Source organism: Pelobates fuscus, chromosome 4 (assembly GCF_036172605.1).
Source record: "Pelobates fuscus isolate aPelFus1 chromosome 4, aPelFus1.pri, whole genome shotgun sequence".
NCBI lineage: Eukaryota > Metazoa > Chordata > Amphibia > Anura > Pelobatidae > Pelobates > Pelobates fuscus.
In genome coordinates, this window is record NC_086320.1 from 262,159,839 (window position 1) to 262,176,002 (window position 16,164).

The 16,164-nt window shown below is 43.8% G+C and overlaps 1 protein-coding gene across 1 annotated transcript in view; it reads left to right on the plus strand.

Moving 5' to 3' along the window:
• NPSR1 (neuropeptide S receptor 1) overlaps positions 1-16,164 on the plus strand; it is a 380,746-nt gene that overhangs the window by 261,667 nt on the left and 102,915 nt on the right. The window contains exon 5 of the mRNA XM_063450640.1: positions 182-383. Within this exon, the coding sequence (XP_063306710.1) occupies positions 182-383 (202 nt within the window). The remainder of the gene's footprint in view (positions 1-181; positions 384-16,164) is intronic.

Below are 16,164 nucleotides of genomic sequence, written 5' to 3' on the forward strand. Positions count from 1 at the left end.
TTAGAAAGTCAGTCTTCGAGAGTACTGACTAAAGACTAAATATCCTATTATTAGATATTAGTATTTGTTTCCTATTAGTCTTGGTAGCTGGGATTTTGTCATCCATAAATAAAACTATTCTAAGATTGTTAATTGTGTATTACAGCACTCTTTTGTTTTACTCTTTTTTTTCTTTTAATAGAAAAACAAGCAAAAATTCTAATAGCAGTTGCATGGACTCTGTCGTTCCTATTTTCAATTCCCACACTAATTATTTTTGGGAAAATCAAACTTTCCAATGGAGAAGTACAATGCTGGGGTCTATGGCCTGATGATTCGTATTGGAAACCTTACATGACAATTGTAGCTTTCCTGGTGTATTTTATCCCTTTGATTATTATAAGGTAAGACATTTTCATTAAATATTTTGTGGTATAAATATATGAAAGAAAATGTAACAGGAGAGTCTCCAAAGAAATTAAACTACCGTTGCCTATAACCTGCCACAATTGGCAAAACTGTATCAGAAAACTAAAATATTTACAAATATACATACAAAATATCAGTACTCAAATTTCTAAATCGGCAGGAGAATATAGAGGAAAATATCACAGTATTAAAGATCCTGGTGTCAGAATGGCTTTATTATTGGTTGGCCAGTGAGCACACACAAAATCTTCAGGTCTTCCAGTCCAAATAAGGAACATGTCAAATATTTAACATTTCCATTTGACTGCTTCATGTATAATGGACCATCTGGTTGGGAAAATGAGAGGGCACAAGTCATTCACATTGTGTTTCTCCTCACATTATTGAAAATGAAGAAATTATGTGTAAGGACAAATGTCAAAAGATTGGCAATAATTTATTGTGTGCCTGGTAGCATGTGCTTCTATATGCCAAGAAATACATCGTGTAATGTATTCCCAAGTGACATCGGATGGAACTATATTACCCTCTACATTCAAACTGCAGAGTAATGCACCGGTGGACTTTAATCTGAGACAATTCCGAAAATGTTTATTTGGTGAATCGGCAATATGACTTTTGATTCATCACCAAACAAGTAGAATGTGATAAATGTAAACACTGGAGTTCTGCATGAGACTGCCTCTCGCTGAAACTGTAGGTCTACCAGCTAGATTCTTCTGCTGTTTGTAAGCATTAGGCAAGTAATACAACATGGCTAATTAGTTGTCACTGGTATACATAAAATTGTATTCATTTTTCAATATAAGGTTTTTGGACAAAGTATTTTGTAACAGATTCTCGAGTTCCCTATGTTATTGAGAATTTGGTATGTGGAGTTTGTATGTGGATTTTTCCAATAAAATCTAATTGAACATTTCCACATATTGAGATGTATATAGGATAGCAACATCCCCCCATGTATTTGATTTATTTTCGCTGTTTATCTTTCCCTCTTTTTCCTCTATTTTATTGTTCCTGTTAGTTATGTTTGTTTTTCTAATTATGAACTAAGTTTAGTCCAGAGGGGGTTATTAGATATCTTCATCTCAATAGTTATCGCTAGTTGACAGATTTTGTGTAAGTAGAAAGGTATGACAGGTTTCTACCTTGTGGGTCTGATTCTGGTATAGAAATTGATGCCTCTCTGAGAGCATACAGCTCTCAGAGAGACTTCAAGTTCTAGAAGTAGTTCTTAACTATAAGGATAAAGTGATAGTTAGATATCTCCTTTTACTTTTCTTTCGTACTCTTTGGTATAATATGCTGTGTATCTGTTGATCACAGCTGAGGTACGCAGCTTGATCAAGGCAGACTATTTAGCATATTCTAACTGTGATGGGAAAGAGGCTTCAGTCTTATAGTTATGTTACTTGTGCTACTTTTCCACTGCTACTGGAATATATGTTATCAGAAACTCGAGAAGACATGTCTGCCTAACTATCTCACAGCCCCCCAGGGGGGGGAGGGGGAGGGAGGGAGGGGGGGGGGGGGGGGAGGGAGGGGGGGGGGGGGAGGGAGGGGGGGGGGGAGGGGGAGGGAGGGAGGGGGAGGGAGGGGGGGGGGGGGAGGGGGAGGGAGGGGGAGGGAGGGGGAGGGGAGGGAGGGAGGGGAGGGAGGGAGGGGAGGGAGGGGGAGGGAGGGAGGGAGGGGGAGGGAGGGAGGGAGGGGGAGGGGGGGGAGGGAGAGGGGGGGGAGGGAGGGGGGAGGGAGGGGGGGGAGGGAGAGGGGGGGGAGGGAGGAATTGTACTGATTTTTGGTCGAATAAACATTTCTCCAATTTACAATAAAGACCATTTTGTAGCAATCTCTTAAGTACCTTCCTCACATGGGCATGATGAGACTCCAGATCAGGAGAAAACACAAGTATATCATCAAGATAGACCACGGCACAGACATGTAGTAAATCTCTAAGGACATCATTGATGAGGTCCTGAAAGACAGCAGGAGCATTACACAGTCCGAAAGGCATGACTAGATACTCGTAATGCCCACTGCGTGTATTGAACGCTGTCTTCCATTCATCGTTTTCTTTTATACGAACCAAGTTCGTATAGGTCTAGTTTGGTAAAAAATCTAGAACCTTTGACACGGTCAAACAACTCAGTAATGAGAGGGATAGGATAAGCATTTTTAACTGTTATATTATTCAGGCCTCTATAGTCTATACATGGCCTTAAATCGCCCTCTTTCTTGGCAACAAAAAAGAAACCAGCACCAGCCGGAGAGGAGGACCTTCTGATAAAACCTTTATGTAAGGATTCCTGTATGTACTCCTCCATGACCTGGTTTTCTTTCTCAGAAAGCGGGTAGACCTTGCCCCTAGGAGGCATCTTTCCAGGTAACAAGTTTATGGTACAATCATAATCCCGATGTGGGGGTAGTCTATCAGCTTCCCTTTTTTCAAAGACCAATGCGATGTCTGCATAGACAAGGGGGACAGAAACAGAAAGGGGTTTAGCTGTAGGCACATTGAGTAAACAAACGGGACGTAAACGGACCATACAGTCTCGTTGACAGGATTCCCCCCAGGAGAGTATATCCAAACAACCCCAATCAAGTACCGGGTTATGCTTAACTAACCAGGGGAAGCCCAGTATGATGGAAGCTGTAGGGGAGTCAATTATTTGGAAGGTTATCCTTTCTTTGTGTAAGGCACCCACGGCCATTACCATTTCTTGGGTCTCATGGGTCACCAGGGGTTTCTCAAGTGGTCTACCATCTATGGCCTCAACGGCCAAGGGTGTGGCCTTTTGGATCAGATTCAAGGCTGCGGTTTTAGCAAAGTTCTCATCGATAAAGTTATCTGCAGCACCTGAATCGATCAAGGCTTTAGTTGTAATCGTGGTTTGATTGACCAAAAGAGTAACCGTAATGAATGGTCTGGAGATGGACACATGAGGGGAAAAAAGCATAACACCCGAGGCCCCTCTCTAGGCCTTAGGTGCTGTAGTTTCCCTGCAAACTAGGACAGTTACTTCGGAGATGCCCCCTCTTACCACAATAAAGGCACAAGCCCTCCCTTCTGCGGTATGTCCTTTCAGCTTCAGATAAGCCTACAGCACCTAATTGCATGGGTTCGGGAGGTGGTTGAGTAGGGGGAGGTAACGCTAATAGTGCAGTACTGGGTAAAGCAGGTAACCCCTGTGTATTCATTCTTCTTTGACTACGCCTCTCTCTTATACGGTTGTCAATTAGAATGATATAATCCATTAGATCATCCAGAAGAATAGGCAATTCCCTGGATGCTATTTCGTCTAATATGTAAGCGGCCAAACCCTCCTGAAAAGCTGTTACGAGAGAGTCGTTATTCCAAACCACTTCAGCTGCCAGAGTGCGGAATTCAATGGTATAATCCGCTACTGATCTACTGCCCTGTCGGATCCTGAGCAGAGCTTTGCCAGCAGAAGCAACCCGGCCGGGCTGATCAAACGTACGTTTGAAAGCTGTTAGAAAGTCTGCAAAGGACATTGGGGACGTGTTCTCCCACATGGGGTTGGCCCATGCTAGAGCTTTTCCTGACAAATGGTTGATCAGAAAAGCAATTTTGGCTCTGTCAGTGGGGTATGAGCGCGGATTCATCACCAAATGAATATCAATTTGGTTGAGGAAACCACGGCACGATGCTGGATCACCGCTATAGCGCTGAGGTGGCGTTATGTGAACCACGTGAGCAGGAGCGGTTACCGGATCAGGGCTGGGTTCTGGCCCAGCAGCAACAACTTCTTGAACGGCAGGTTGCAAGTGGGCAGTACGAGCCAGTATGGTTTGTAAAGCCTGGGCAAACTGATCCATACGATGGTCTAAACCATCCATTCTAGCCTCCTGATTAACTAGGAGCTGTGGAATGTCAGCAGGTTCCATAATGGCCCTGTTGTAATGTCACGATTCCGGGAACCCAACACGCTAACAGACACACACACACAGAAAAGGTGCCGTACCGGACCTTAGAGTGGCCGGGCTAAGCACACACAGAATAGTCAGGAGACAAGCCGAGTCAGGGGAACCAGAAAACAGGATAACGATAAACAAGCCGAGGTCAAAGGGTAGGAGAAAATCACAAAGTCAGATTAACAAGCCAGAGAGTACGTAACCAGAAATCACAAGTTCAGAATCAATACTATACAGCAAAGACCACAACAGGGCAGGGAGGAACAGGAAAGGTGAGTATAAATACCCTAGGTTAAATTCTGATTGGATAACTTCCAATCAGTATTAACAATCACACGTGGGAGATATCTAAGCCTCCCACTGTGATTGTGGTACTGTTGCTTTAACGCCGGGTCACTCACGTGACCCCGGCGTTTGCATAAATCAACGACCTTCCAGCGTGCAGCGTTATACATGCTGCCGCTGGGAGGCGTGACGGATGCGAGCGGCGAGCGGCGGAGAGGAGACGCCGCTCGCCGACAGGTAGGAGGAGGGGAGACCGCGGGCGGCGATGGACTGAGGGTGAGTGCTGCGAGCTGCGAGCAGCCTCCCCTACTAACCGCCCGCGGACCCCTGACACTATCGTTTAGGGTGATAGTGTGTGTTTTTTGTATGTGTGTGTGTGGGGGGGGGGTGATGTTAATACTATTTCTGTTTCAATAAAGTTTATTAGTTTTTTAAGCTAAATCTATTTGATGCTAAATTTGGGGGTAGTGGTCTTGAGGAGAAGTACCCCGTTTTTACGAGGAGCTCTCCTCATTACTTTTTGTTTTCTTTATATATATTTAGGGTTATGCCCTGTACTACCTCTGTAACCCTTTTTTTTTTACTTCCTGCCAGAGTATTTCTTTGGCTGGTAGTTTTTTGTATATAATGTGAGCTAGTTTATGTAGATATATATAGCTATATATAAATACAAATAATGAAAAAAAATAATATATATATATATGTGTGTGTGTATATATATATGTATATATATATATATATGTATATATATATATATATATATATATATATATATATATTTAAATTCTACAAACATATTTATATAATATTTTACATAATAAAGTCATTTTATTAATTACAATCTGAGGGACCTGCCTGACAAGTCCAGAGAATTTGGCTTGCATATTTAACCTTGTAACTTTCTAGGACACCATAAAACCTGTACATGGGGGGTACTGTTTTACTCTGGAGACTTTGCTTTACACAAATATTAGTTTTTAAAAACAGTAAAACATATACCAACAATGATATCGCCAGTAAAAATGTTGTTTTTTGCATTTTTCACTACACACAAATGGTACTTTTACTGACAATATAATTGTTATGATACGCTTTACTATTTTGAAACACTAATATTTGTGTTCGGTGAAGTCTACCGAGTATAACAGTACCCCCCATATACAGGTTTTATGGTGTTTTCAAAACTTACTGAGTCAAATATAAGGCTTTAATTTTCATTTTTTTTTTTTTTGCATTGAAGTTTGCCAGATTGGTTATGTTGCCTTTGAGACCGTATGGTAGCCCAGGAATGCGAATTAGCCCTATGATGGCATACCATTTGCAAAAGTAGACAACCCAAGATATTGCAAATGGGGTATGTCCAGTCTTTTTTAGTAGCAACTTAATCACAAACACTGACTAAATTTAGCGTTCAATTTAGTTTTTTGCATTTTTCACACACAAACAAATATGAACGCCAACTTTGGCCAGTGTTTGTGACTAAGTGGCTACTAGAAAAGACTGGACATACCCCATTTGTAATACCTTTTTGTAATACCCATTTGTAATACCTGTGTTGTCTACTTTTGCAAATGGTATGCCATCATGGGGGTAATTTTCATTCCAGGAACTCCACATTACCTCTGCATAGGTCCTGTGGTATCTAGCACCAAGACATTAACAGCAGATCTTTTAAGTCCTGCAAGTTGTGAGCTGGAGCCTGCATGGATCAGATTTGCCGTTCCAGCACATCCCACAGATGCGCAATTGGATTGAGATCTGGGGAGTTTGGAGGGCAAGGCAAAAGATTAATTTTCCTCAAACCATTGCTGAACAATTTTTGCAGTGTATCCTAATGAAAGAGGCTAGGGAACACCATTTCCATGAAGGGTTGTGCATGTCCTGGAACAATTTCTATGTAGGTGGTGCATGTCAAAGTAACAACCACATAAATGCCAGGACCCAAGGTTTACCAGCAGAACATTGCCCAGATCAAAACACTGTCTCTGCCAGCCTGCATTCTTCCATTAGTGCATTCTGCTGCCATTTCTTTTCCAGGTAAAAGGCACACACGCACCTGGTCATCCAACTGATCTAAAAGAAAACATGATTCATGAGACGAGGAACTTTCTTCCATTGCTCCATGGTCAAGTTCTGATGCTCCTGTCCTCATAGAAGGCACTTTCGGAAGTGGACAAGTGTCATCATGGAGACTCTGACTGGTCTGCGGCTACACAGCCTCATACACAGCAAACTGCGATGCAGTGTGTGTTCTGGCACCTTTCTATCATGGCCAGCATTACGTTTTCAGCAATTTGAAAATTCTGTCCAGATGGACTATCCCACCCCCTTTCAGTTGCCATTGTAATAATATAATCAATGTTATTCACTTTACCTGCCAGTGGTTTTAATGTTGTTGCTGATTAGTGTAGACATATGGATAGATGGATAGATAGATGGATGGATGTGTGTACGCATGGTGCCATTGACACTATGAGCGCATTAATCCTTATTTTTTTTTGTCTCTTGATGGAGCTGAATTCAGTGAACAGGGTAGTATCAAGAGAAAGATATCTACCTTTTCCCACTCACTCTATGTACCAATACATAAGCATATATGTTAGACTGGAGTCCTTTAAAACAATGCAAAAGTCCCTTAAATTGACCATTCACTATAAATGTTTTTTCTTGTTTGCTTTTTCTTTTCACTACAGAAAATGCTTACTTTACAGAGGAGCAAAACAAAATGTATAACATGGTAAAAAAAACTAAAACTATTCTTATAGACCCAAAACACAATAACATTATTTGAAAACATTTTTTTAAAAGCATTCCAGCATTATACATTTATAAAATAATATATATCTATATCATTTAAAATATGTTGATGCTGTTAAAAAAAAATCTGATTAAAGGTGACAAAGACTACTAATGTTAATGGTAATAGATTGCTAATCTATATAGTGATGTGAGAAGAAATCCCAGCACAACACTTGTAAATGTAATTTGCTTTGCAGGTACAAGTGATAAATTAGAATGATTTAAAGCAAGAATTGAACAATGCAATGATTGCTTAAATGTGGTAAACTAGAGGCCTGTGATGTTATTTGCTGGTCATGCACTTATAATGATTGCCTTGAGCAAACTGATGTACCTACTAGCAAAGCGGAATGTGTCCAGAATCATATGATGTAATTAAACTAATAGTTGTCTGCCAAAATCTATAGTATCTTTAATCAAAATTACAAGTAGGAAGCTCTCTATCCCTAAACCATCAATTAGGCTGTACGTGTTTCACATATTGATCTACATATACTAGCTCACATTGTAGCAGATTAAAAAATATATATATATTGCCAACATTTAGAGAACTGTTTCACAAAATGAATGCCAATCTCTGTCTAAGTCATATTGGATAGTTCAAAAGTGATCCATTCTTACTGGCTAAATGGGCAATTAATGTCCTATTGTGAAACTATGCAATTCAACTGATGACATTGTTATTTAAAGATCCAATAGTTTTTTTTTTTCTTATGTCGTAGTTACAATCTCTTTCAGAGGAAACCATTCCCCTTAATAGGAATAATCTTTCAATATATTTTAACGAGACACTATTAAAATCACCTTCAGTCACCTATAATGATGTAACTTAAGTTTAACTATAATATTCAAAGATAATATTTAATAGTATTAATTCGTTTGTCCTATTAGAGACATGTTAGGCTGCTTTGTAAAAGCAATAAGACACAAAATTAGTGTGTGACAATTAATGTAGGAATACATTTTGTAACATTTTTTTATTGGTGTGACTTTCTAGGGCATATCAAATAAAAGTCATTGAGGAACTAATTTACATCACTTATGGAACTCTAGCTAACCACATTCATTGATGGTGTTACTGGCTCAAAGATGTCCTATCGGAAAATTCTCAAGATCCCTTTTCTAGGGATTAGCTATTATTATTATTATTATGATATTTATAGAGCGCCGTCAAATCCCGCAGTGCTTTACAATGGGTGGACGAACAGACATGTAGTTGTAACCAGAGAAGTTGGACACACAGGAACAGAGGGGTTGAGGGCCCTGCTCAATGAGCTTACATGCTAGAGGGAGTGGGGTAAAATGACACAAAAGGTAAGGATAGTATGAGACTAGTGACAGTTGCAGAAGAGGAACCAGTTGGGAGCTATTAACAGTTTAATTGATACGCTCTTATGAAGAAGTGGGTTTTTAAGACTGGAGACTGGGTGAGCATGTAACCGAGGAGGGAAGCAAGTTCCACAGGAACGGTGCAGCCCTCGAGAAATCTTGAAGGCGAGCATCAGAGGTGGGAGTACGGACAGAAGATAGACGTAAGTCTTCAGCAGATCGTAAGGGCCTAGACGGGACATACTTGTGTATAAGGGAGGATAGATAGGTGGGAGCAGCATTATGTAGAGATTTGAAAGAAAGAACCAGAATTTTAAATTGAGCTCCATATTTTATAGGAAGCCAATGTAGGGACTGACAGAAGGGTGAGGCATGGGAGGTGCGGGCGGACAGGAAGATGAGCCTCGCCACCGCATTCATTATGGACTGTAACGGCACAAGTTGGGAGCAAGTAAGAACACTGAGAAGCGGATTACAGTAGTCAAGGCCAGAAAGGACAGTGGAATGGACCTGCACCTTAGTCGCATCTGGCTTTAAGTAGGGTCGTATGCGCGCAATGTTTTTGAGATGGAAATGACAGGATTTGGCGATAGATTGAACATGAGGCTTGAAGGAGAGGTCGGAGTCAAAGAGAACACCTAGGCAGCGAGCCTGCCTGGTGGAGCTGATGGTAGCACCGTTGACTTGGAGGGAGCTATCATTGATTCTGGCTCACCAGACCTTATAAATATATTAAATGGTAAGAAAAAAAGAATCTAAAATAAGACAGATACTCACAAAAAAAATAACCATAGTTCAGATCATCAGCTCTGTCCTCACTATGAATTAGTGTGTTCAATGCAAATCCTCTTCTAAATAATCTAGTCTGAATTGTTTCGCTATTTACAGTACTTTTAGGGTCAAAATGCAGAGCAGGCACTAGCTGTTTACATGTGACTGTCACCAGGTTACATATGATGACTTGAAATTCTGTCGATATATCTGTTTAACTGCACATTGTATTGCAGGGAAGGGCTAACTAGCAGACATCAAATCTGCCTGTGCACAACCTCCGCTTTTTGGCATTGTTAGTTTTCAGATTTTTTTTTCTTTTGAAATCTGTTAGCTAGTAACTATATAACTCACAGAAATATTGTTGTGCATTCTGATGACATATACAAATGTGGAGAAACACCATTTAGGAAGAAGGGGAAAATTATAGGCTTATAGAGCTGTGACATCATGTACCTATATCACAAATATGTAATATCAACACAATATGCTTCAAAATATATATTTTATAAAAACTCCATAAAACTGAGCATTCTTATGTTCCATGCCAGCATACATATGGGTCATCAACCCTAAGCTCACAGGACAAAGATAGCACAAACTGTGAAACATTGGCATTGATTTTGAAAACATGACTGATCATGCAATATATATATATATATATATATATATATATATATATATATATATATATATATATATATTATAGAAAGATAGTAATCACATGAAGCTATTCATTACCACATAGTTGTTTGGCTCCTTTTTAAATCATAACAATAACAGCTATCACCCAAATGGCCCTGATAAAAAGTTTACATACCATTGAATACCTTGTTACAGACACACAAGGTGACACACACAAGTTAAAGGATATAAAAAGATATCCAAAGCCTTGAAAATACTACTCAGTACTGTTTAATCATGTATTAAGAAGTGGAAAATTTTGGAATATCTTGATACCAAGCCACGGTCAGGTAGACCAAGAAAGTTTTCAGCCACAACTGCCAGAAGAATTGCTCGGGATACACAAAAAATCCCACAGGTAACCTCAGAAGAAATACAGGCTGCGATTGAATAAAACGGTGTGGTTGTTTGTAGAAGCACAATACGACAATACTTAAACAAAAATTAGCTGCATGGTAGAATTTCCAGAAAGAAGCCTTTACTGCGCCAATGCCATAAAAAAGCCAGGTTTACAATATGCCCGACAATACCTTGACATGCCTCATAGCATCTGGCACACTGTAATTTGGAGTGACAAGACCAAAATAGAGCTTTATGGTGAAAACTATAAGCACAATAGTTGGAGAGGGGTCAACAAGGCCTATATTGAATAGAATACCATCCCCATTGTGAAGCATTGTGGTGGCTCACTGATGGTTTAGGGGACTGTGTGCTCTAAAGGCATGGGGAACCTTGTGAAAATTGATGGCAAGATGAATGCAGCATGTTATCAGAAAATACTGGCAGACAATTTAGATTCTTCTGCACCAAGGCTGCACATGGGACACTCTTGAACTTTCCAGCATGACAATGACCCTAAGCACAAGGCCAAGTTGACCCTCCAGTGTTTACAGTAGAAAAAGGTGAAGGTTCTGGAGTGACCATCACAGTCTCCTGACCTTAATATCATCGAGCCACTCTGGGGAGATCTCAAACATGTGGTTCATGTAAGACGATCAAAGACTTTGCATGACTTGGAGGCATTTTGCCAAGACGAATGGCCAGCAATACCACCTGCAAGAATTAGGGGCCTCATGGACAACAATTACAAAAGATTGCACTTTGTCATCGATGCTAAAGGGGGCAAAACACAGTATTAAACACTAAGGGTATGCAGACTTTTGAACAGGGGCCATTTCATTTTTTTCTTCGTTGCCATGTTTTGTTTTATGATTGTGTCATTCTGTTATAACCTACAGTTAAATATGAATCCTTTTTCTTTAAAAGGGCTACATATATTACCAATTCTCCAAGGGTATGTAAACTTTTGATCACAACTGTGTACATAAGGGTCTGTGTGGGTGTGTGTATGGATCAGTCTGTGTGTGTATGGGTCAGTCTGCGTGTGTATGGGTCAATCTGCGAGTATGTATGGGTCAGTCTATGCTTGTATATATTGCTTAGTCTGTGAGTATTCATGGTTTAGCCTGTGAGTGTGTATGGTTTAGTCTGTGTGATTGTATGGTTCAGTCTGATGAAGCGCTTAGGTCAGTGTGTGTGTATGGGTCAGTATGGGTGTGTGTATGGTCAGTCTGTGTGCATGGATCAGGAGTGTATGTATGGGTCAAGGAGGACACTGTGAAGTTAATGGCTCCATAGTGCATGCTGGGAGACTACAGCTCCTACAATACAGAAGCTGGTGCAGTATTCCCTCTGCTCCCTGATCCCCATTTCCTTCTCCATAAATATAAATCAGAAAGCAAGCCCTATCTGAGGTGGAGCATTCCTTAATATGGCTGCTATTTTTATGGTGTGGCATGTCTCTGGAGCTCTATTGGTGGTAAATGCTGGAAACCAGATATATGTGTGGGCCATGGCCAGTGGTGTATTCTGGTTTTGTGCTGCCCTAGACATGATAAAACTTGCCCCCCCCCACAACATTTTCTTCCTGCCAGACACAGATGCATGCACTGACATACACTCACTTACAGATACAGTCAGTGTCATACACACTGTTTAACCAACACACACTTTCACTGAAACATACACATTCACAGGCATAAACACTCACTCATTCACAGTTACACACACACTCACATTCACCAAAAGACACACATATACACAGGGGCGGACTGACCGGTCGGGCACTTCGGACATGGGAGGGACCACATGGGAGGGAGGGAGGCAAGCTGGGACAGAGGAGCTCGGGCCCCATGCAACCTTACACAAACTGCTACACGTGGTGGGATCTCAGAAAGGTAAGAGATCTCCTTATTGTGCATGGAGAGAAAGGTCACTGCCCCCTCCACCACACTGTCACTGCCCCTACATTGTCACACTGCCCCCTCCACCACTGTCACTGCCCCTACACTGTCACACTGCCCCCTCCCCCACTGTCACTGCCCCTACACTGTCACACTGCCCCCTCCCCCACTGGCACTGCCCCTACATTGTCACACTGCCCCTACACTATCACACTACCCACTCCCCCACTGTCACTGCCCCTACACTGTCACACTGCCCCCTCCCCCACTGCCACTGCCCCTACATTGTCACACTACCCCCTCCCCCACTGTCACTGCCCATACACTGTCACACTGCCCCCTCCCCCACTGTCACTGCCCCATACACTGTAACACTGCCCCCTCCACCACTGTCACTGCCCCTACACTGTCACACTACCCCCTCCCCCACTGTCACTGCCCCTTCACTGTCACACTGCCCCCTCCCCCACTGTCACTGCCCATACACTGTCACACTGCCCACCCCCCACACTGTCACTGTCCATACACTGTCACACTGTCCCCTCCACCACACTGTCACTGCCCATACACTGTCACACTACCCACACTGTCACTGCCCCTACACTGTCACACTGTCCCCTCCACCGCACTGTCACTGCCCATACACTGTCACACTACCCACCCCCCACACTGTCACTGCCCATACACTGTCACACTACCCACACTGTCACTGCCCCTACACTGTCACACTGTCCCCTCCACCACACTGCCACTGCCCATACACTGTCACACTACCCACCCCCCACACTGCCACTGCCCATACACTTTCACACTTCCCACACCCCACACTGTCACTGCCCCTACACTGTCACACTGTCCCCTCCACCACACTGTCACTGCCCATACACTGTCACACTACCCACACTGTCACTGCCCATACACTGTCCCCTCCACCACACTGTCACTGCCCCTACACTGTCACACTGTCCCCTCCACCACACTGTCACTGCCAATACACCGTCACACTGTCCCCTCCACCACACTGTCACTGCCCATACACTGTCACACTACCCACACTGTCACTGCCCATACACTGTCACAGTACCCACACTGTCACTGCCCCTACACTGTCACACTGTCCCCTCCACCACACTGTCACTGCCCATACACTGTCACACTACCCACTCCCCACACTGTCACTGCCCGTACTGTCACACTACCCACCCCCACACTGTTACTGCCCATACACTGTCACACTGCCCCTACACTGTCACACTGCTCCTCCACCACACTATCACTGCCCCTACACTGTCACACTACCCATCGCCTACACTGTCACTGCCCATACACTGTCCCCTCCACCACACTGTCACAGCCCATACACTGTAACACTACCCACCCCCCACACTATCACTGCCCCTAACCTGTCACACTGCTCCCTCCCCCACTGTCACTGCCCCTACACTGTCACACTACCCATCCACCACACTTCCCCAAAATTGTCACACTGCCCCTCCCCCAAACTGTCACTGCCCCTACATTGTCACACTGCCCATCCCCCACACTGTCACTGCCCCTACACTGTCACACTACCCACCCACCACACTGTCACATTGCCCATCCCCCACACTGTCACTTCCCCTACAATGTCACACTACCCATCCACCACACTGTCACTGTCCCTACACTGTCACACTGCTCCTCCACCACACTGTCACTGCCCCTACACTGTCACTGCCCCTACACCACACTGTCACACTGCTCCGCCGTCACTGTCACTGCCACTACACTGTCACACTGCCTCCTCCACCACACTGTCATGCTGCCAGCTAGTCAATTCATCCGAACTATTTGTGTGTATCTGTGTGTCAATGTGTGAATATGTGTGAATCTGTGAACGCATCTTCAGACACTCATGGAATTAGCAACATAGGCAGATTTTTTTGAATCAGGAATGCAAAGCAATATTTCGACCTATAAATAGGCCTTTATCAAGCTTGATAAAGACCTATTCATAGGTCAAAACGTTGCTTAGCTTTCCAGATCCAATAAATCTGCCTATGGCTTTAGTTCTGTGAGTACCTGAAGATTTTTTCTTGTCTCATCATACGTGGTTTGTATTTGCTGGTCCTGCTTCGGCACACCCAGTTTAAAATGGAGTTGAGTGCGGTTCCTTTTCTTCTGTTTTAAATGTGTGAATCTGTGTTTTTGTATGCCACTTTGTGTGTTACTGTATATCTCTGTGTGTGTATCTGTGTTTGGAACTGTGTATCTGTGTGTCGAAACGTTGCTTAGCTTTCCAGATCCAATAAATCTGCCTATGGCTTTAGTTCTGTGAGTACCTGAAGATTTTTTCTTGTCTCATCATACGTGGTTTGTATTTGCTGGTCCTGCTTCGGCACACCCAGTTTAAAATGGAGTTGAGTGCGGTTCCTTTTCTTCTGTTTTAAATGTGTGAACCTGTGTCTGTGTTTTTGTATGCCACTTTGTGTGTTACTGTATATCTCTGTGTGTGTATCTGTGTTTGGAACTGTGTATCTGTGTGTCTATTTGTGTGTAACTGTATGTGTGTGTCAGTGAGTGAATCTGCATTTGTGTCTGTATGTATATCTGAGTGTTCATATCGGTGTATCTGCATATGTCTGTATGGGTATCTTTGTGGATCTGTGTCTTTATCTGTCTGTGTATCTGCATGTATGTGCAGCACAATATCCCAGTGACTATCAGGAGGAGAATGCACAGTGATCCTCTTCAGTCAGTCAATTCATGTAGCGTGTCCAAACTCCGCCAGCATCTCCGTCAAGCCCATCGGCTCTTGAGCATGCCGCAGGTTGTGTGGAGGGGGCAGAGATATGAATTGCCTCATATTCCTGCTCCCTCTATTCCTCTCAGCGCAATGGCGCTTTAGTGATGAGGTTCGGCTGAGTGAGGCAGCAAAATCTCTATCTATGCCACATTCACCACACTGCGTGACGTCGACGCGATGTCGACGGGCGCCGCCTGCACGATCCGGATTTCATTGTAAGGCAAACAGTGTGCGGAAGGATTCTGCACACTGCCTTACAAAGCCCAAAAAACTGGACTCGACCACACATTTGTCGGCCATCTTCAGAGGCAAGCCAGCCCACAGGCCAGCCAGGCCAGTAGCCAGCCAGCCCACAGGCCAGGCCAGTAACCAGCCAGGCCAGTAGCCAGCCAGCCGCCAGGCCAGTAGCCAGCCAGCCGCCAGGCCAGTAGCCAGCCAGCCGCCAGGCCAGTAGCCAGCCAGCTGCCAGGCCAGTAGCCAGCCAGCCGCCAGGCTAGGCCAGTAGCCAGCCAGCCGCCACGCCAGGCCAGTAGCCAGCCAGCCGCCACACCAGGCCAGTAGCCAGCCAGCCACCAGCCACAAGGCCAGTAGCCAGCCAGCCCACAGGCCAGGTCAGTAGCCAGCCAGCCCACAGGCCAGGCCAGTAGCCAGCCAGCCCACAGGCCAGGCCAGTAGCCAGCCAGCCCAAAGGCCAGCCAGCTAGCCAGCCCACAGGCCACCAGCCAGCCGCCAGGCAGTAGCCAGCAAGTCACAGCCTGCCGGCAGTAGCCAGCAGGCCACATCTGCCGGCCGTAGCCAGCAAGCCACAGCCTGCTGTAGCCAGAAAGCCCACAGACTGCCAGCGAGCAACAGTAATTAAGGTAAGAGGAGCCAACTTGGCCTAGGTTTTAGCGAGCTATGTTGTGTTGCTATATTGTGAATAGAAACCAG